Source organism: Vanessa cardui, chromosome 7 (genome assembly GCF_905220365.1).
Source record: "Vanessa cardui chromosome 7, ilVanCard2.1, whole genome shotgun sequence".
Lineage (NCBI taxonomy): Eukaryota > Metazoa > Arthropoda > Insecta > Lepidoptera > Nymphalidae > Vanessa > Vanessa cardui.
In genome coordinates, this window is record NC_061129.1 from 9,416,784 (window position 1) to 9,437,257 (window position 20,474).

The window sequence follows — 20,474 nt, forward strand, 5'->3', positions numbered from 1 at the left end:
GCACGAGGCGGCGGGCGGGCTGTGGGAGGTACCGTTAGTGACGTCACTACTGTGACGTCGCAGTCGTGACGTCAGGCAGCGCGATATAGCCACCAGCCTCGGCGGCGGCGGCCTCAGTATCGCACCGCCCGTCCGCCAGCGCGTACTTCCGCGCGCTCCTTCGCGACTATCTCTACTACCGACTGACTGTGAGTGAGTGCGCGTGCAGTGAGTGCAATGTGCTCGGCCGCATGAGGATCCTGCTAAGCGAACTAGGACTGTCTGGCGCGTGCCTCGGTCTGACCCTGGAGTCGCGCGCCGCTTCTCTGGATCCTGACAAGCCAGCGCCAGGTCAGCGCCCGCACGACGATACGCGTCCTTCCATTTCTGTGTTTATTTTCGCTTTCGTTGTGTAGAGCCTCTGGGTGCGTAGACTTTGTGTGGAACTGTCGTGACGATGGCCATCGGCTAGAATGCGAGGTGCGTTGCTGACGCCCTCCAGCCAACACTGTGGCCTTAGACAATTCCTTAACACACGTATGTACCTTTTATTTTGTTTTATTTTATTTAGTTCTGTTTTAATTATTTTTTCTCCCTTAATTTACTAATTTTATTTATTTTTATTTTTGTGTACACAATGCATTTTGTCGTAATAACTAATTATTCGTTGCAAGTTTTAACTTGCGAATGAAAAAACTTATACGTACAAAAAAATTTAATCACTAAGGTATTGGGAACAATACTTAAGAAACTTACGCGCATTTTAATCAATCAATAATAAACCTACTTAAATATAAACAAAGCACCTTTACAGTTCAGCTCACCGTTACCCGTTGACCCATAACTATAGTGTGTAACCTATTTGTAACCCATAGTAAAGGAGAAGTTCGATTAACCTAATAACATTTTATAAACTCTATTTTCTTAAACTATTTTCATTTGACATTTTCAGTTTCATGGTTAAACTTTTATTTCTTAGCAAAATTAAAGGAAACTTTTTTATTATATTAAAATACAGGCACTAATTTTGTCTACAGCCCAATAAGATAACATAAAATTTACTCTTAAATTTAAGTTGCCAAAAATATCTAATATCCATCGATATTTTTTTTAAATAGTCATAACAATAATTTACGTCCTTTTAAAAATAACGTATTTATAACAAGCTTTTTCGGTTAAAGGACAAAAGTTGTATTTTAATTAACGGGAAGATAAAATTTTAACAACTTTAATTAAAACGTTTCGCACATTTAAATTAATCAGAAAAAAGCAATTTACATATACCTTAAAATTCAACGGCACTATTATTGTTTTTTAAGCCATTTAAATAGTTGAGTTTGAAAAAAAAATTATTGTAACCTAAAAAAGATATCGCGATTTCGTTTTCGATTCTTAATCCTTGCAAACTATTATGACTAAATATTCCTACACGAATTTCCTCATAATAAATTAACAAAACAAAATGCGTAATATGCATTTGCAAAAAATATTAAATGCGTATTTACTTATGCAAAAAGCTAGTTATCAAATAGACAAAAGATAAACATTCGAGACAAAATAAATTTCAACATATAACTATGATGGAAGAAGACATATGCTCCTTTGTTTTATTCGTATTCATTATATATAGCATGTTATGACTTCGTATAGTAAATATTACAATTTCGTACATAATTAACATAAATACTAGACAATAATCAATGTAATTATTTGCTTTGTACGTTTTGAAATTTAACGAAATCCCATAGCAAGTTAACGTAATCGTTTCTTAGTGTAATATTAAGTAAATTTTGTAATTTTCAAATAGTTAACTTGACAAGAAGCATTTTAATGAAACTTTAACTCAGTGGTATAGCGAAATTAATATTGTTTTTGTTATGCTCGCGGCAAGTTAGGTAATGTTAGTATAATATGGGATGCTTGTGTCGCGATCGCCTCCGGTTTGGAGCCGTTGGCCTCAGCCGAGTTGCCTTCCACTTGCCCAATAGGTTGTCGCAACCGGCAGACGTTGCACCTGCCAATAAGATGTGCCTCCGCAAATTTTCATTTGATCATATCGCATCACGATCTCATTGTTTAAAAAGCTTATGTACTACGCATACTGTCGTACTTTTACCGTTCTCTATTTCGTGTTCGACTAAGTGATAAACGATTATGAACACTAAACAAACACCGGTTTCCGAGAGATTCCGCGCGGCAAAACATCACTTTCACTTTTGTTATCACTCGATAACTGGTAGACATAAAAGGCATTACATATTAGATGATTTAACAGAGGTATTAAGTGGTTCTATAAAATAAGAAAAAAAAACCGATTCAAATAAAATAAATTACTAATTTATGCCCGTCCAACGAATATATTTGGGGCCGGAATGCAAATTTTGTGACAAACGTGGTTGTATCATTGCTATTTTGGCTTTATATAAAATAAATATAATATATATATTTATATCGCTGAATAGCAGTGATTTCGTTTATCGCATTCTATTAGGGGTAAGGATACAGTGATAAGGCACGCTATCACTCGTCAGCTGTAATGACGTCAGGGCTCAATAAAGTCTCCCTCCCGCTTACGTCACGCCCACACCGCCCCAGGGAAAACTATTTATGGCTTAATTTATTGAATCTGTAAAACGCGTTAAGGTCTTATATAGTTAAATATAAGAATAAAACTTATTATTAGTATCAATGTAACTAATTTAATATCAAGTAATTTCCTTAATAATATTAACAAGTATAAATTATGGCACCCGAATAAGTTTTGTAGCACATTTAATAACGGTAGAACATACGTAAAATCTGCCTATATCTCATTAAGGTGTATTACATTTTAATTTGCTTAGCAAATATGTCCTTACATGTTCTATAAACAATACGATTACCCGCTGTTTTGCGGGAAATCGAACTATCAGTCATAATAAAAAAATGACTTTTAATTAATTTTACTACATCAACAAATATTTTTCAATGTCTATAAAATATCCAAGAAATATTTCAATCCAGTCAGATGCATTAATAATGCAAAACAATATGTCATTGGTGCAATTTATTAAACATATCTTAAAATCGTCTATAAGATGTAAAGTCATATTACCTCTAGGTTTGATATCTGTTATACTTTCACAAATTCAGGGATATAAAATATATTTAACTGACATTAAAAGTTGAAAATTCTTCAGGGGAAAATTCAATAGCACTCATTTATACAATATTAAAGTATGTATGTAACGAAAAAAAAAAACAAAATTGAGGAAAAAAAAGAGTTATAGATAAATATTTTTTATTTAGCTTTGCGCTAATTTACAGCGTATTTTTAGCCACACTTTTAGTCTTGCTCTATCGCTTTTTGTGGCGGAATAACGTCACAGTATCTAAAAATACACGGGTGGTGTGGAAAAGCAGCAGTGAGGGGTGTTGAGGCGCGGGCCCTCGGCCCCGGCCTCCGCATCGAGCACCGCCCGTGACGTCACGAGCGGCGTTACGTCACGCATCGACCCGCGCCCCGTTTCAAGGACGCCCTTGCTTACCGGCTACCGACTTCCTTAAACTTGTTACTTCTTATTACAACAGTTTGCTAGACATCCATACTACGGTAACGTAGACGTATTTGTAACCACTACTCTAGATATTTTTTTTTAAATTAATAATGTTTTAAATACTCATCAAATCCATGTTTGAAAAAATCTTACATGAATACTACCTGAAATGCTACAAAAATCTCAAAGAACTCAAAAATTCAATAGATATAAAAGTTTGTGTATTTCGAGTATTCAGTTAAACGTTACACGAGTATGAAATATAAGTTTTTTATCAGTAAACTCGCATTAATACAAAATTATATAATAAATGTAGCGAATAAATATCCACCCCTATCTCTCTTTACTTCAAATTAAATGGATATAACTAGCAAAAATATTCATGATATAAGTTTTCGAAATATTATTTCATAGTTTTAAATTGTCGTCAATTAACACATTGCTATGACTATGGGCTAAACCAAAAAAAAATAAAAAATTATATTACAATATTTTTGAGCCTGAACAACACTGTAATTTATATTTTTTATTGATGGAGTAAAATTTGACTGGATTGACATTAATTAAAACAAAGAGTAGGTAACCACTGAGCTTTTTGACGACGATTTTCAATCTTACATCTACTTTACTAAATTCGTTACTATTAATTGGTATTCCAAAATTACTATACATATGTGTTTTAATAGCACACTAACAGTAAGTTAAAGTAGTAAAATATTTTTTATTATATTTATTTAAAAAATATAACTTTGGCGATAAAGGCAATATGAGACAAAGATGATAAACTCCTTTCATGCATTTATACAATCTATAAAAAGAAGGTATTACACATAAATTATTAAAAGTTGAATGGTATTATTTCTACCATTCACGAGATTACACTAATCATTACCTAATGACTCGTTTCTATGTAGAACAGACATGCGTATCAATGTTTTATTCGATTTTAGAATAAAGTCAAGAAATTATATAAAACGAGTTCCCCCTTATCACGTTCTTAGATGATTAGACACATAAATAAATTCAAATTTATTCTTCTACAATCTTATAATGTTCTTAAATATCCACTCGTAGCGGCGGCCAGTCCGACATCAAGGTCGTTATTAATACAACTTGATAAATTATTTTTAACGTTTTATTAAATATTTGTACATTATTTTTATTATATGCAATATTTTGTAATTGATTTTATAACAGTTAACCTTATAGATGATACAATAAATCATTTATACTAATTTGTTTATCAAAATTTATGTTATTGAATAGAAACGTAAAATTGATTTAACATATTTATTATTAAATTAATTGTGCTAGCAACATTTGTTCAGAAGTTTATAACTACTAGATTACTTACGGTTTTACTTTTACGGGCGCTTTAAGCTACAAGTAAGTTCCGTACATGTAAAGCTTTAAAGGCATACGTAAAAAACCTCATTCAATATATACTATGGACTAAAGTTCAGACAATTTCGTCTGTACGTTTATATGCATGTATATTATTATAGTAGTAGTAATATTGATTTCGTAGGCTCGTATAGCGTCATAACTGCATTATAAAATTCCAAGACTATCACTGAACATAAATCAATTTTAGTGTGTGGAAATTAAAATTTCTACTAAAAGTAAATAAAATATATTTCTAAAATTTCACAATTCGACTAATTTTAACTAGAACTAGTTAGAATTACCATATTTGACAGATCTTTACAAAAATATCAATTAATGTATGTATTATCTGTATATAAAAATCAATCAGATAAAGAAAATATGAATAAAATTTCATTTAAAATAGTGTTTGTTAATTAAAAATTACATGTTGTACCACTTACAACTATTTATAATCTTATATACATAAAACATAATACATAGTTAAGTATTAAGTGGCGCCTTAAATACAAAATGGTATAATTTTGCGACAACATATTGATAATTTGACCGGCTCGAAACAGGTTTTATTTTACAATTATTATAACTAAATCTTAATATTATAAAATATCTGTACAATGAGTACAATCTAATTATAGATTAAATCTGTAGATTGCAAAGTATAACAGAAAAAAACATTTTCTAGATGTGTGTGTGCGTCATCTAGGACATTTTGTTTTTTTAACTAATTTTTTTTATTCTTAAAAACATCTATTACTTTTTGTAGAAGCAAATATCCAGTAAACAAACTGAATTCCAAAATATATTTTATATATTCCAATATTATAATCAAATTTTCATGTAGGTATATCGGTATTACAGAATGTCGAAATAAAATCATTGAAGTAGTATTTTTTTAAAATGTCTCAATATTTATTTAAATCTCTATGACCATAAAATTTTATTAATCAAATGAAACTTTCATTTCACATGATTAGCAAAATGTAAGTATTAACTAATCAGCAATAAATATATATAGTGTACATAATCCGTTGCAAATACATATATAAATTAGCCGCAAGAGTGAAATGCAATAAGAGATTGATGTAGTAGGTGTTTCATGAAAATTTTACGATGTTTTAATGTCCTCAGTGACGTATACAGTCGCTTTCACAATATTCAGCTGTCGGGAACGAGACGCTATACATCTATGTAGCGTCGCTATGACGTCACGCGACGCGCGCCACCGTCCGCATCTCCCTTACCAGCTGTGAGATCGACCGCCCAAACACGTAACTTATATATTATAAAGCATAAGGTTTTGCAGATTGAGAAGCTATATTGTCTCTTTACAAAGTATTGATTGAATACGCTATATACAATACTAAAGGTTATTTTTATTTAATGCCAATATTATCGAGAAATAAGTTTTTTCATCACCAAAATACATTTTTCAGCACATAAAAAAATCATATATTCATTATTTATTTTAAAAAACAATAAAATATAATAAGCAATTGAACTAATCGTTCGTGCAAATTTATAAAGCTCTACATAGAGTTCCAAAATGAATTCATCAAATCCGCACTATATTCACAGTTTTATTGTATATTTATCTTAAAACTATAAGGATTAATACGTGAATTTCAATCTTTACCCATGTGTTGTGTTTGTTTCAATCTTTATTTTTATTTTTTATTATTTGGGTACTATAGAAGATGCATCATTTTTTAGTATAATATAGTACAAGAGGTAAAAGTAATCTTCTTCAATAATTGTAATAAAAAAAAAACAGTATCCTCAAGAGGCACTCTAAATAGATTTCTCTGAATTGGAACATTTTGTATTACATGCTAATATTTATGTTAAGCCGTTTGCCTTGAAAACGTTATCCAAAGAATTTTTTTAACACCAAATTCATCATCACTGGTAGAGTAACACTTTTTTATTGCTCATTAATGCTGTAAAATACGGAAACACGTTGTTTGTCACTAATAGGTTCTTCCCCCTATAATATTTTTTTGTTAGCAGAGCCACCTATTGAAAACTTGTACGACTATGCCGCGACTAAGCGCCCTACGAACCTTTTCCAAGCAAACGCCTCGCTCCCTCAAATAACGAAATTCATCTCTATTGATAGATGTCGTTGCAAGCTTACTATTTGTTATAAAATCAAATATATTTGAAACGACAAATATAAGGTTTTATAAACAAGAATAAAAATTACTAGTTCGTAAATGTGCTTAAACTATTTATACATATAGGTATTTATTAGTATCGGTTCGCATGCAGATTTTTTTCCTGTTATTTTATTATTGAAATTAATTAATTCCGTCAAATAAAAAAAATATCAAGGTAATAATAATATTATTATCGCAAGTCGACTGTTCGAACTAGCCTTGTTTTCGAAACCGACTGTTCTTAAAATAATTCAATAAAAAAATTACTATAAGGATACTTGCACATACAAGTTACAACTGAGCAGCGCTTAATTTATAAACAAACAAAATAAATCTGATAAATGTTTTTCAAGAAATATATTGTTTTCCGATTTAAATAGTGAGTGAGCCAATGTTTGCCAATGACACCATGGTTAGCAGTGCCCTGGCGGTGTAAGGCGGGGTTTATATTTGTATTTCTTGCACTGCAAGTGTGTATGAGCAGGTTAAATAAAATTGCTCGTCTTAGATCAAATTATACCAATATGTAATCTTAAAATATGAAAAATTATTAGTTTTAGAAAAAAAAAGCTTCACATAATATACGCGTATATATGATATTACAACTGATTTATTAATTAATAAATAATAGTAGATCAGTCATGGATACGCAAAGATATTAGGAACTCATACTATTTTGTCCCCACGCGGGTAATATAATTATTATGTTAATGTATTGAGAATTTTAAGATAATCAGATCGATCGATTCAAACTTGCAGGATTTTAAATAATTTTCCGTCAATTTTTATTACCAATATTGTAATTAATGATTCAAAAGTGGTTTGAATAGTTTTCTTCTTTAAATTTTATATTTAGCAAATCAATAATCAAAGTAATAAAACCACTAAAGATGATTGTGTCACACGTTTTTTTATACATTCAAAAATATTTATCGTTACTTGTATAATATTCTATACACATGAAATAAATAACCTCAGTGGACGTGACCAAAGGCAACACGGTCAGAACGTACAAAGTATACTGCAATTAACCAATTACATTACTTATTTAAAAAAAATATTGCGTGTTTCTAACTTTAAAGTTACTTTAAGTTTACATCTTAAAAAAATATTATTCGGTATGTGTCCGGCAGAATAGACTAGATCCACTTCATTTCAAAACATAAGTGTCGTAATAACAAACAATTTTTTTGCCATCCATATAGTTTTTCCAACACGTCCATAATCACACATATGGTGGCTTCGAAACCCACTACCAAGAGCACTCTCAACGTGAGTCAGACCGTCAGGTTATTTCCATTCAGCTTACATAGTGTTACGTGTTACCCTAAATAAATAGGATGCGAGCGAGCGAAATATTATTTTTTTACTTTAAAAATGAGTAAACTCAGTTATTCAAAGAATACAACTTAATGTCAATCAAAAGATTGAAAAGAGCTTTTTGTATTAATGTTCCATTGCTGCTTTAAGTCTAAGTGAGGATCGTTATTTTTATCTCATTCCCAAAGAAGTAGTTTTTATTATTAATAATTTTATCGATAGAGGGACTGCGGAAATAATTTGATTTATTAAATTCAAAAATAGAAACAAATTTAAAAATGGATAACAAAAAGGTTTTTATAAAAAACGTCTACACGTTTGAACTTGTTTATTTCATTATCTTTAATATTAAATAATAATAATATTAATATATAATTAAGTCAGTAAAATAAATATATTGCACGTTATAAACACGTATCTAGTCCGGTTCTCTCAGTTAAAATAAGGTTTGTTTTTATTATTAAGGTTATGAGCTGATTTGAGAATAGAAAACCAACATATTCATACGCACACATTTATATGCACATAAGTACATACACTCATTCGCTTAATAAAACATATTTTCTAATTAATTAATTATTTAAGCAAAGCGTATTTTAATATAATTACCTTTACTTTTCTTTAACAAAATATGAATGAAATTTTACAAACATTCTGCAACGTGATCAAATAATTTAAAAATATATAACAATAATATTATTTTGCCATGAAATTAAAATACTTATCGATTTTAATATTAATGAACGAAAACCTTATAGATACAATTTCCTCAAAGAAATAAACATAAATTAGTGTAACATAAGTAAATTGGTAAGTCATTTACTTATGATTTGTGTTAATAAGAATTTGCTTTCCATTCTTTCTTTCAAGTTAATTATATAATTTAATGTTTTTTTTTCATAATCCGTTTAAAATTAAGTTGATGTTGGATATGTAAGAACTAAGAAGTGACTTGAAATAATGACGTCACATTTATTATTGATAAACTTAAAAATATTACATATGAAATTAAAGTCCGAGTAAAGCACCATTTACTTTTTAAGTGTTTATTCGTCTCTAGTTAGACTTTCAGGCAGAATATCGTGATGAAACCTGCTTATATTTGATTTAAAAAAAACCGCTCGTTTTTATCCACCAACAATGGCACATTGTATGGAATAAGTTCCAAACCTTCTGTTTTCCAAGCCTTCGTCCGATTGTTGGACATTTACATTTAACTTTAATTTGGAAAAGTACTTAAATATAAGTACTTTTGGCGATATTTTAAATTGATCCACATTCATTACAAGACGAAACTACGGTAAATTAGACTTCGTGTCGTGATATCATCTAACAGTTTAAGCCAAATACTTAGAGCGGGTTTGAACAAGTGTATTTTAAAACTGTATTTAGATATTAAAATACTTTAATATGAATCACTTCAACAAATGCTTTGCATTATAAAAACAACACAAACTGTAACTAAATGGATAAAGAATTACAATTAACTAGACGAGACTAGGAAATAACGTGACGGGAATATCAAATGATAAATTCATCCAACGTTTAAAATTATAAATATAGCATAGAATTTCCCACAAAACTTTGAAAATGAATGCTTCTTAATACAATTAAAAAAAAATGATTTAAAAATTGTCTAAGGTTGTTATCGAATATTTATCGTATTAATAAAAACCAAAATACATTGTTAACAAAACAAAATATCGAAACATAAACGTAGAGATTGTTTTTCAAACCTTAGTGCATGTGAATAAATCTTTGTGGATTCAAGTTTGTTAAAAAAAACTAGCTTGAGTTTTTGCCTTTATACGTACGTGTCAATGATTGATAAAAAATATTGCTTTATTAATATTGTTTGTAGAACGATAAAAATAATAATAACAAAAGATTTAGCGTTTTGTCTATAACTTAATAAGACTGAAATTAATGGTTCTTAACATAATAGAAACTGCAAATGCCAGTGATTTCATAACCTCCCAAGGGATCTATCGCCTTTTCGCCCCAAAAACTTGCTAGCAGTGATGCTATGTAACTTTGTATCCTAAATTTGTTATTCTACGGTTGAAATTAAAGTACGACTTAGAGAATTGTTGTAACGCTTGCAATAGACATGGTTGAGGTGTATACATAGGATTCAATTTTCGGGGCGTGGCGAATCAAGCACCGTGACACAATGTATTCAAACAGGCAATATTGGGCTGACAAAACTGCTGTATAAATTAGGAGACCTTTCTTTTTCGTCGCCATTGCTAATCGTAGAAGGGTAGCGTTCAGTCATCAATTCAATCCCGCAGAAGTTATCGATTTGACAATTACGTGTGCCTGTGTTTAAGTCGGAATCAAAGTATGTTCGCCGAGGGTAAATATAAATCATGCATGGCTTGTATAGCGTGATAGTTCAAAGTCCGGTGCCGTCAACACGCTGACCATACGCCTTCGGCGGCATTTACAATCAACCCTCTTTAGTTGTTGCTCTTGTAGTTCAGATTACGTAGGCACCTCATGTTGATAAAACAAACATCTATGTAATTTAATTTCATTATAAAATAAATACGTATTGTAATGTAAAAAAACTAATAAATCTTTTTTTTTATAGGGCCGAGCGCCATTGAGCCGCGCTCGCCAAGCGCTTTCACGACAAACTCCTCCAGCATGCTACTGCTGCAAACACACGTAAGTTTGAATATTTTTATATAATTGATTTATCAAAAAGTAAACAATATCAGTGCTTTAATATATTTACGAAGGATGCCCCTGATTAGAACACCTGCACTTGAAATAGGCGGTGTCACCATTAAAGAATCATTGTGAAACGATTGATTCAAATTGCACGCCATTGGTGCGTCGTGACCGCCCCTGTATTGTTCCGCCTACCGTAAGTGTAACGCCTTATACATCGTTTTTTTTCCATTACAGAGCAACTACGGTTCGTCCTTCACTGATTTACTGTCACCGCAATACCAAGAAGACTCTTCTGAAATTTTAGAAGAAAACTTAGATCCATTTCCCGACGTCGAATTTCATGCACCTATTCCACCTGAAGTTAAATCTCAACGAACAACTCCAGTGAGTGAAACTCCGTCACCTACGCTCGGACCAGCCTTACCCAGTTTTGAAGAAACGTATTCAGTTCGCTACCCGAAACAAGAAATGGCGGAATTTGGATTAAAAATGGATGAAGATTGCTACAATGTTAGCGCATATTCCCACCAAGGGCATGCGTCAACTCAGTTGCTATATCAATATCATCAACCCCCTTTACCATATGTACCATCACCTTACTACGCACAGGCTCAGCCGTGCTCTCCAACATTTGATACTGGTGGAGTTACGAATACTCAAGATTCTTATTCATTGCCACCTTTTCCAAGCTCGGTGGATTTGCACATTACCACTGACCAAAATAGGCAACGAAGGTCATCGTTACCCGTTCAAAGATCAGAATCTAGTAGTTCTAACGAAAGTCCTAAGCTACATGGCAGCAGAGTGCACTGTATGCAAGCTTCGGCACCAAGCTCTGCCTCTAGTTCACCTGGCGGCCCGCCACAAGAGAATACCGCGTCACGAGCCGCGCCACCCTCACCAAGTCAACTCTGTGCCGTTTGTGGAGATACGGCTGCATGTCAACATTACGGCGTAAGAACTTGTGAAGGGTGTAAAGGATTTTTTAAAAGAACTGTACAAAAAGGTTCTAAGTATGTTTGCTTAGCTGAAAAATCTTGTCCAGTTGATAAAAGAAGAAGAAACCGATGTCAATTCTGCAGATTTCAAAAGTGTCTCGCTGTGGGTATGGTTAAAGAAGTAGTCAGAACTGATTCATTAAAAGGAAGACGAGGTAGATTGCCATCTAAGCCGAAATGCCCGCAGGAATCTCCTCCAAGTCCGCCAATTTCTTTAATAACTGCCCTAGTCAGAGCCCATGTTGATACGTCTCCTGATTTTGCCAATCTTGATTATTCACAATATAGGGAACCCAATCCTATGGAACCTCCTATTTCAGATTTGGAAGTTATTCAACAATTTTACTCGATACTGACTACGTCTATTGATATGATTAAAGTTTTTGCTGAGAAAGTACCTGGATATGCAGATCTATGTCCCGAGGACCGTGAACAGTTATTTGCTTCGGCACGACTTGAGTTATTTGTGTTACGCCTTGCATTCCGCACTCGTCCTGAAGACACGAAGCTAACTTTCTGCAATGGACTGGTTCTTGATAAGAGACAATGTCAGCGATCTTTTGGAGACTGGTTGCACGCTGTGCTTGATTTTAGTAACACCCTGCATTCGATGGATATCGATATTTCTACCTTCGCCTGTCTGTGTGCACTAACTTTAATAACAGGTATGTATCAAGCATTATTAATTTAGATTTATCTATACCAAAATATATATATTGTACTTATTAACATATGCATTCTTTACTTGCTTATTAATTAATTATATACTGTTCTATACAAAGCACTGAGTGTTTGCTTATGTGATGACAATAACCAAAAAATATTACCTACTATTCTTATTAGTTCAAAAATATTAATGAGGATAGATAATTATTTATTTTTTTTAATTTGCAAGGAATTTTATTTTTGTAAAAATGAAGTAATCCACGTAATTAATTTTGTTCATCAGAGAGACATGGCTTAAAGGAGCCTCATCGGGTTGAGCAGCTTCAGATGAAGATAATCGGATGTCTGCGTGCCCATATGCCAGGCGGCGGAAACACGAACGCAGCCGGCGCCCCGCACTTCAGTCGTGTCCTTGGAGCTCTGCCCGAGTTGCGATCACTTTCCGTACAAGGTCTTCAGCGCATCTTTTATCTGAAATTAGAGGACTTAGTGCCAGCGCCGCCACTTATTGAGAATATGTTCCGCGCCAGCCTGCCGTTCTAGGCGCCTCGCACGCTTTCCCTGCTATGACATCCTGAGGACCACTCCCGCCTTCTACGCATTCTCTTCTAGAGCCGACTCCATTATTTTTATAAGTGTTTACTTAGATTAAAAATATTTTTCTAGAGACTAGTAGAACTCTACAGGACACGATCTCCACGGAATCGGTTTATGCTTGTTGTATGAAATTATGAATAATATTATTAATTAATTTTAAGTAAGAAAAATAATCTTACCGCGTAAGTCCTAATATATTGGGCACTTATAGTTAAGCTTAATTTATTATAAATGTATATTTGTGTGTGATTCCGTTTTATCTTATAAAGGTATCTATTTAGTAGTCTGCATTTAAGTTACCGTTCGTAATCAATGGCATCTCGTCGTACAAATATTCCTACGTTATTTACTTGTGTATTATTAAATAAGAAAAATCTAGTCACAAGACTTACAAATGTTAAAAATTTGGCTCGTAAACACCGAATTTTATAGAAAATTTATGAATAATTAAGGTATTTGTTGATATCTAAATAAGTGTGGTGTGAATGAAAGAAATGAGGATTTGAAAGTCTCGCTGACCGCGCTCGGCGCTCCCGCTCCGTGCGTATATTACGCGAAGGGTAGTGTCGGACCAGACCGCAGATGGCAGTTACCTTTTAGGTTTAAATTATTTTATAACTATTTCATAGAATGTTAATGTGAATTGTTAAAATAAAAATATACATATAAAGTAAGAGAAAAAGTTCAGCATTTCTATTATAGACTCTCAACTCCAACGTGTCTTAAAGAGTACCTTCTTAGATATGTAGCTAATAAATTCCCTGGTATAATTGATACTTTTAAAAGTAAAACTGTAGAGCTAGTTACCCTAAACATATCAATGTACTTATTTAGAATGCTACTTGGTGTGCATGTAGGCAATTAAAAATGTTTTTTTTGATACGCATAAATGCTAATTCGACCAATAACATGCTGAATATAGTGTTTTTATATAAAGGTACTTATAATCCAAAAACAATTTCAAAATATTGAAAAAATCCTCTATATTAATTATAGCGTCAGAAAATCATTTATTTACAAAATTCAATTCAATGCTATAACAAAGTTATACATTATAATTTAAAGAAACTAAAATAAAGACATTATAAATAAATAAAAGATTTAAAATTATTATAAACATTTTGTACGAAAGGGAATAGTAAGTCGTAGGTTTAACGTTGTTAGGATAAAAAAGAATGCGTGATAATTTTATACTATATTATTTTGTACTTATATATATCTTGTAAACAATGCATATGCTGAACTTTTTGCTCGAAAATCAATGCTCCTTTATATGTATTAGTTAATTTTATAGATTTATAAGAATAATTAACTTTTTTCTTTCATAAAATATTGTGGCGCCATTACTGTTAAACACATCATAATCAAACTGTACGAATCAGATGCCTACCTACTTATATTAAAGAAAGACATAATATATTTAAATATATAACATTTGTTCAAATTTGCTATATGAAAACGTGTCACACGACCTTTCCTAGCTTTTGCGAAAAACTTGGTTGTGCTTTCATATCATTACAAAACATATACAAAACTAGCAATAAGTATTTATATGGTGCATATCATAAAAAAAGGTAATACTATAAGATATAAAATACAGATTATATAAAACTTTATAAACTTTTGAAATACATTCCGAAAGTCATTTATTATTTTATTTAGATTCATGGCATAAATATGAAATTGTTGTTTCACTAATATTTTTAAAAGTAAATCATAAAAATGTAATAACTAATTGTTCATTTGCATCCATGTCATAAAGTAGGTAAGCTCTGAATTAACAAAGTAATTAATTATTTTGAAATAAACATAGATCATTTAGTCTTACATTTCTAAATATTGTAAGCATTCAATAAACTTCCGATTTCAATTGCATTTCTTTTGTCTCGATATAAATTGATGTGCTTTTGTTATATGTTATACTTTTTCTTTGTAAATATTTCGTCACAATTATATTAACGCGTAAGCGTTATTTAAAACTTGTTTTTTTATTTTCATGTACCTATTCGTTTTTTATACTGTAAAGCTAAAAGTTTTACTCTAAATTATACAATATGAGTGCTTTTTCATATAATTATCAACTAACGAAGTCTAACATTCTGCAATGCACTGCATATTTCATTTATATATCTGTCCTATATGCAGCGCTGGATTTAAGGCCAGAGCAGAAATTTTTCTGGGGTGGCAAAATTAGAACAGTAAAAGTATTTTTTTACGTAACCGAGGTTTTCCCTATCTTTCAATAAAAAAATATATCATAAATTTTGTGCTATGAATGAGTAATTACATTTTATTTTATTTTTTTAATAATCGTGTGTCGCAAGTTTCTACAGTTTATGCAAAATTGATTAAAGGAACGGCATTTTTTAAACATGTTGTCTTTCCATGGGATAAACGTTGAATTACGATTTAATAAATAACAGTTCAAAGAAACATTGATTTACACATAAATATCAAGATGTACTACCTAACCCAACTATTTCTCGCAAATTAAGTTACCTCCTAGCGTGCAAGTAACTACTTTCTTCCTAGTAGTAGTTATCCTATTATTTCAGGCTATACTCGTAGTTTCTACAATAACAGATAATCGAAAAGAAATTGGTGTTTACTTGATTATTTTGTATTTTTTAAATACGTATGCAACGCGTTATTATCCAGATCAGCATTTTATTAAATGAAATTTTAATTCTAAATACCTTATAGAAATACAATAAAACGTATTGAATTGGTATTATGTGGCATGTTGTAGTGATTATATATAATTCTTGGAGTGGCATCAATAACGGTGCTAAAATTATAAAATATATTTTTTAATTCAAACCGATAATTAAGTGACGCTTTTCACTAATTAATTTACAAATACGTATTATATAATATTATTAAATCAAGTCGGCCGAATCAAATCAAATACATAATGATCCATCAAGATGAGTTAATATGGCGAAATATTTAACTTTCAAAACTAGTGAGGGTCGGTCTATCTAACCGACTTATTTGAAAGAACTCTGAACTTTTTTTATGCAAGTCTCCGATGTTGTAGATGTCTGCGGGTAGTAGTAATCACTTCCCATCAGGTGAGACTCCTTCTCGTTGGCCCCTCGTATAACATTTAATGAAAATGTTAGAATGAAGAAAATGTTTTTCACAATCGCAAGAATAGCTATATTATCAACTTTTCAGTGTGGTGGTGTGATCTCCAATAAATTACCTCTTCCCAAAAACAAAGAGTAGACCTTACAAAACCTAACCAGTTATGGGAAGGTCCCACGTTAATTACGTCAATTTATTGTTTTTCTGTTGAAACATGCTCAGGAGCAGTTTCGAATCTGGATATTGGAAGTGTTTACAGTCCCGTGTTTCGATAAACATTTCAGGAGCCTTGGCGTCTGTACCTACTCTTTGCAGTCTTGTCGGATACTTGTGCACGTCCTTCTACACTATAGTATGTCTTGCATCATGCGTCGTCAGAAGAATATTATTAAGTAAACATTTATTATTTAAATATATTGAAAAGCATTTTTGGTAGTTAAAATAAAATATTAAACACCATGAACACACAGATAAGTACATTATCATTTTTGAATCCTATATCTTTTACTTAATTCAAAATAAGAAAGTACAATCACGATTGTTTTCTAAAAATTTAATTCCATATAACCTAATACAAAAATATAAACTTTAATTGATATAAGTATACACTTTACTGTAAATCTACATAAATATATAATATATACAAACAAATTTTTAATGATTAATTATTAACTTTATATTGGTAAATGTAGCGAAAGTAACGCCATCTATACAATTTTATATAATAACTTATATTCAAATAGTTACTTATATCCATGTAAATATTTCAGATATAGATATAATTTCTGCAACTATAAGTCATACCTAACTATTAATTATTACTGCGTATTAATGCAAACGCATACTTTAAGTAATTAATGAAATTTTGTGTACAACGAAACGTAAGTCGTGACTTACTATAACTGACTAGTCAAAGTCATGTCAAATTAATTAAATGACATGAAGAAACAAATGAAACTTGTTATGTTGTTTAAAAATATGTGATGATTTTCAATTACTGAAAATCCTGAAGTAATATTAAATTGTTTCTTAAAAATAACAAAAGATGAGTGAAACTACAGACATGACCGTAATCCTAGATAAAAATCTAGAAGATTTGGAAATTCAAGAAGTACTGAAAAATGGAACTGATTTAAGGGAATACGCTTTACAAATCGATAAGAGTATAAAAGAAGCAGAAAAAAATTCTGTAGCTGATTATTTAAAAGAAAGTGAGAATATTGCATCACTTCACAATCAAATTGAGGATTGTGATTCGATTCTGGAAAAAATGGAGAGCATGTTACTAGTTTTTCAGGTAAGTAGTGAATACTAATAAAATATGTTCCAATTGTAATTAAAAAACTAATACCATTTTAAATTAAAAACTCATTAAATTTTCTAGAATGATTTGGGAAGTATAAGTAATGAAATAATAAGCTTACAGAAACGTTCTGTAAATATGTCTGTTCAACTTTCTAACAGACAAGCTCTGAAAGGTCCACTATCATCATTTATAGAAGATATGGCAGTATCTGAAACACTTATTTTGTAAGTATAGTAAAAGTAATAAAAATAATTGCAAATAGTTTAGATTATGTTCCTGAAATTGATATATGTAGGTACTTTTATTCATCACTATCATATCTTTATGTTACAAAATTTAATAAAATGATTTTGAACTGTTTCCCTCGGAAAGTATATGAAAAATAAACAAATTAAGTTATTGTTTTCAGTGGCATCAATAATGTTCCTGTTGTTGATAAAGAATTTATGATTCAATTAGCCATTTTAAATCAGAAATTAAATTTTGTTAAAGAACAAGACTTTAAGGAAACCAAGGCCTGTCATGATGTAAAAGATGTTTTAGAAAAACTAAAAATTAAAGCGGTATCCAAGATCAGAACCTACATCCTGGAACAAATATATAAGTTTAGGAAACCAATGGCTAATTATCAAATACCACAGAACGCTATGTTGAAATATAAATTTTTCTTTGAATTTATATTAGCAAATGAACGAAATGTAGCACAAGAAATTTGCAATGAATATATTGACACTTTGAGCAAAGTTTACTATTCATATTTCAAATCTTATGCATCCCGATTAGACAAGTTGAAATATGAAGAAGTACCTACTAAGGATGATTTAATGGGAATTGAAGATGGTTCAAAGGGAGGATTCTTTCAAAAGTCCAATTTAAAAAACAAAAGTACAATATTTACAATTGGCAACAGAGGAGATGTTCTGGCCCAACAGCTAGAAGCACCAATAATTGTACCTCATGTACAACAAAAAACCAAGGTGAACTTTATTTAAAAATAAGTGGTTCAAAATTACTTAATTTGTAATATACTATTTTGTAACTATTCTTAATAATTTTCAGTATTCATATGAGGCATTGTTCAGAAGTCTACAATATGCTCTGGTAGACAACAGTTGCCGAGAGTATTTGTTTACTACAGAATTCTTTCATGTTAAAGGAAGCCATGCACAGGAGTTATTTGACAGAATTCTTGGAAAAACACTTTCCTTGCTCGTAGTAAGTATTTTTGAAAATTATGTTGAAATATATATTATTATTATTATATATCATGGTTTTGATATTAAACAATTTCCGTGAAGCTTATAAACTATTATATAAACAATGTTTTAGTTGTATTTACTACTGACTGATACTACTGATTTGAATAATTATTGCTGACCAAAAATTTGTAAATATTGTATTAATTAAATTTTCAGAAAAATGTCGAAAGCTATGTTTTAGAATGCTATGATTGCCTTGCACTGTTTCTGTGCATACAACTTATAAACAGATATCGCTGGATGTGCCACAAAAGAGCAGTGGCGGCATTGGACAGGTAAATTCATAGCATACCTCTCAAATACCTTCAGATAAATTCAAAATGAATATATTTTAATTATTTTGTAGTTATTGGGATTCATTATTATCATCATTGTGGCCAAGATTGGAATTTGTATTAAAATTAAACATCCAAAGTGTTAGAGATTGTGACCCAGCCAAATTATCTAACAAAGAAATGGGACCACATTATGTAAGTATTTATTTGTTATTAAAAAATCCAGAACGAAACTTATCAAAAAAGTTTCATTTTATTTGATTATAAAAATTATAAAATTCCTTTTATAAATATTAAAATTATCAAATTATATTTCAGATCACTCGGAGATATGCAGAATTTTCAGCAGCAATGCTTAGCTTGAGTGAACAGTTTCCTTCTGAGGAACTCAGCAATTTACTTTTGGTTTTACAAGATGAAGTCCATTGCTTCTTACTGAAAATGGCAGCTGAATTTCCGCAACGTATACAACAACTGATATTCCTAATAAATAATTACGACATGGTCTTAAGCATATTAATGGAGAGAACCAGGGATAATACAAAAGAAGCTGAAAGTTTTAGAGAACAGTTACAAGCCAGAAGTTCCGAGTATGTTGAAGAGATACTTAGTCCACATTTTGGAGGTCTGATGCAGTTTGTTAAAGAAGGGGAACAGTTACAGGAGGGTGGTAAAAAAAGTGAATTGGCAAATTTAGAAAAGAAGTCTTTATCACTTGTCGCTTCATTCACATCAAGCTGGAAACAGAGTCTTGAAGAAATACACAGAGAAGTACTTGTATCATTCCCAAATCTCGTGACTGGGTCAGGTTTACTACAAATGGCTCTCACTAACTTTGTACAGTATTATCATAAATTTGTTAAACTATTAACACCAAATGCTCGAACTCAACTTGTTAATATTCATGTTATTATGGTAGAAATTAAGAAATACAAGACAAATTATTAACCAAATTAAATATATAATCCTGCAATACAAAATGTTAAACAGTTGTTTTTATTTTAGTAAATTTACTAACTTGATCAAGATATTGGATAATTATAAAATATGGTTATTTTATAATTTAAATTCTTTAATGCTAAATTACGCCTTATCTTATTATCCTTTCTGATTTGGCTGAGATATGAAGTTTTTTTTTATTTATTTGTTTTATGGTAACTAAAGATGTCGCTTAAAAAGTAAAATAATATACACGACCTGTAAATGTCCCACAACTCACCC

General features: G+C 31.0%; 2 protein-coding genes across 2 annotated transcripts; both read left to right on the plus strand.

Moving 5' to 3' along the window:
* Positions 1–102: 102 nt before the first annotated feature.
* On the plus strand, positions 103–15,261 carry LOC124531332 (probable nuclear hormone receptor HR38). Its single transcript, XM_047105855.1, has 4 exons — positions 103–516; positions 10,977–11,053; positions 11,297–12,725; positions 13,010–15,261. The coding sequence occupies exons 1-4, from the start codon at positions 453–455 to the stop codon at positions 13,267–13,269; spliced, it is 1,830 nt and encodes a 609-aa protein (XP_046961811.1). The 5' UTR covers positions 103–452; the 3' UTR covers positions 13,270–15,261.
* A 2,066-nt stretch (positions 15,262–17,327) lies between these two features.
* On the plus strand, positions 17,328–20,240 carry LOC124530776 (vacuolar protein sorting-associated protein 52 homolog). Its single transcript, XM_047105049.1, has 7 exons — positions 17,328–17,710; positions 17,798–17,943; positions 18,129–18,696; positions 18,779–18,934; positions 19,135–19,253; positions 19,325–19,448; positions 19,572–20,240. Exons 1-7 carry the CDS (start codon positions 17,459–17,461, stop codon positions 20,199–20,201), a joined length of 1,995 nt encoding a protein of 664 aa, XP_046961005.1. The 5' UTR covers positions 17,328–17,458; the 3' UTR covers positions 20,202–20,240.
* Positions 20,241–20,474: the final 234 nt, after the last annotated feature.

What these genes read in the sequence shown, in the direction of transcription:
- LOC124530776 (XM_047105049.1), top strand. Translation starts at nt 17,459, where the DNA reads ATGAGTGAAACTACAGACATGACCGTAATCCTAGATAAAAATCTAGAA. An exon ending in GTATCTGAAACACTTATTTT is followed by an intron (nt 17,944 to 18,128) that starts GTAAGTATAGTA and finishes TATTGTTTTCAG; the next exon opens with TGGCATCAATAATGTTCCTG. An exon ending in AAGAAATGGGACCACATTAT is followed by an intron (nt 19,449 to 19,571) that starts GTAAGTATTTAT and finishes ATTATATTTCAG; the next exon opens with ATCACTCGGAGATATGCAGA.
- LOC124531332 (XM_047105855.1), top strand. Translation starts at nt 453, where the DNA reads ATGCGAGGTGCGTTGCTGACGCCCTCCAGCCAACACTGTGGCCTTAGA. An exon ending in TAGACAATTCCTTAACACAC is followed by an intron (nt 517 to 10,976) that starts GTATGTACCTTT and finishes TTTTTTTTATAG; the next exon opens with GGCCGAGCGCCATTGAGCCG. An exon ending in TGCACTAACTTTAATAACAG is followed by an intron (nt 12,726 to 13,009) that starts GTATGTATCAAG and finishes TTTGTTCATCAG; the next exon opens with AGAGACATGGCTTAAAGGAG.